The sequence below is a fragment of the Macrobrachium nipponense genome, chromosome 4, assembly GCF_015104395.2.
Source record: "Macrobrachium nipponense isolate FS-2020 chromosome 4, ASM1510439v2, whole genome shotgun sequence".
Lineage (NCBI taxonomy): Eukaryota > Metazoa > Arthropoda > Malacostraca > Decapoda > Palaemonidae > Macrobrachium > Macrobrachium nipponense.
Window position 1 is genome coordinate 25,995,710 of NC_061100.1, and position 2,500 is coordinate 25,998,209.

Below are 2,500 nucleotides of genomic sequence, written 5' to 3' on the forward strand. Positions count from 1 at the left end.
TCATTTTCTCGTAATTTATAGCCTTCTTACAGGTGTTGATAAGCGCGTTACAAATTCTGCATCGAATTGAGTTAGTTTGCATGTTTTTTAGAATTGCTTGCTGGTAGAATTACTGTTATCGTAATGGATTCGAGTTATATTAACATTTTAGAACCATTTGTCTACGTTATCTAGACGCGATGGCTTCAGTATTCATTAAAATTACATGAATATGTTTAATCTATTATCATTAAACGTTTTACGTGGATATATAAGCAAAGGAATCATGATTTGCCCTGGACTGACTCGATCTACTCGAAGCGATTGCCACTAAACTCACCACAGGTTGGCCGAAGGAGAATGCCCTCACTAGTCTGGCGTACATAGCGCCATCTTGGAGAGTGGCACGGACTCACAAAGAGAGTGGCATTATGATGCAACTCGCCGTCACTTCGTCCAAATCTTTCTTGGTTCCTTCCGTTTCTTGCGGAGTTTCAGCCTGCAAATAGAAAGAAGACGTTGGTGTTTGAAAGCAATTTGACGGTGGATTCTTTCTTTTGTTTCTTATTTTTTGAAGGGATTTCATCTAATAGATAAGTATAAATTACAGTGGTTTCTATTATCTTTTTCAGGGATTTAATCTAATAAATAAGTATAGAATGAGATTAGAAAAAAACCTCTTCGAGAGTGTTCTTTCATTTCTTGTTAGATTTCGGTCTACAAAAAGGGGAAAAAAGTAGGCATTTTCACATTAAATATCCGATTTTTTAAAATACAGAATGCATTCAGTATATTTACAGAAATTTCTTCAGGATATCGGCCTACAAAACAAAAAAAGTAGATATTTTCACATTAAGTATCCACCTTTTTTTTTTTATACAGAAATTCATTCAGCATATGTACAGAAATTTCTTCATGATATCACTGTAACTCATCAAAAGATTATAATTCTACTTCTTCTTCTTCTTCTTCAAAAAAAAAAAGAAACTCTAATAATCAAACTGCTTTTGCTTGAAGAAAAATAAAAACAACTTTCCAAGGTCCTAACCTCAAGAGCCAGTTCAATTGCAATGACCTTACTTTATAATTAACCTATAAGATTATCTTATGTCATATCTCATCTCATATGTCATAATCTCACCATATGTCTAAACGAATATATATTGCTGATTTTTTAAAAACTTTTGGTACTGAAACATATTGAATTTTATGAGTAAACAGATATAGCTCATGATTTTTCTTTTATATATTATTTTCTATTAGTAAATTATCCAGCAAAGTTCAGCGTATATCTAAGCAAATATATATATTACTGATTTTTGTTTAAACTTTTGGTACCGAAACCTATTGAATTTTATGGGTAAACAAACTCATGTTTTTTCATTTATCTAATATTTGTTTAAGTAAATTATCCAGCAAAATCTCAGCATATTTTTTTTTAAACTTTTGGTACTGAAACCTATTGAATTTTATGAGTAAACAAGTAGAACTCCTGATTTTTCTTGTACATATTATTCTCTATTAGTAAATAATCCAGCATATATCTAGACGTATCTTATCTTGATCTTCCAGGTTTTGTTTGAATATGAGTCGTGTCTGAATTCCGTATAAAAATAGACTTTGTAGCGTGGGGTGAAAGCACTGGTCCTAATTGCTTTATTGAATAATTCACCCAATGTTCCTACTTCATGTGGGATGGAGGATCGATGATAATTCAAAGGCATGACTAAGTCTCAGAAGAAAATGACTTAATCATTACTTATTATTTATATGCTATGCTTTCTTGGAAATAATTTATCAGTACTGTTTAATATTCATGTTATGAATTTTTTACATTTTAATTCTAATGAATAAATCATAAATGTCCTATCCTAAAATTCCTGTGTCTTTAACTCGACGCAAAACTCGTTTACAGACATTTATAGGCTTTTCTACCCTCCTCCCAACAACAACTACAACATTTGTAGGCTTACTCCCCAAGTAAGCAAAAACTACAAAGCAAGATAATTGCTAAAGAGCAATAGAACGGTTTACTGGCAGTATTTATTGCTTTTTCTTTATAACGATATATTTTATCTGCACGTGCGCATTTTCGATTATCACAGAGATTCTAAATTACTGATTGAATGATAGTAGGGTTTTACTAACTTTTAGTAATAATATGGAGAAATTTCTATGGATAGAATAGATATATTACTTAATTAAGCCCCACAACTGAGGGTTACAGGTTGGATTTTACTGTTTCTGTAAATCTTGTGCCAATAATAATAATAATAATAATAATAATAATAATAATAATAATAATAATAATAATAATAATAATAATAATAATAATAAGGCTATACAACTACCTAGAGGAGACAAACACCATCCCCCACCAACAGAAAGGCTGCAGAAGGAAGTGTAGGGGCACAAAAGACCAGCTCCTGATAGACAAAATGGTAATGAAGAACAGTAGGAGAAGGAAAACCAACCTAAGTGTGGCATGGATAGACTATAAGAAAGCCTTCGACATGATACC

The 2,500-nt window shown here is 31.6% G+C and overlaps 1 protein-coding gene across 1 annotated transcript in view; it reads right to left on the reverse strand.

Annotated features, from left to right (window-relative positions):
* LOC135211614 (uncharacterized) overlaps nucleotides 1–2,500 on the reverse strand; it is a 43,914-nt gene that overhangs the window by 12,707 nt on the left and 28,707 nt on the right. The window contains exon 2 of the mRNA XM_064244904.1: nucleotides 320–478. Coding sequence (XP_064100974.1) covers nucleotides 320–364 — 45 coding nt within the window. The 5' untranslated portion in view covers nucleotides 365–478. The remainder of the gene's footprint in view (nucleotides 1–319; nucleotides 479–2,500) is intronic.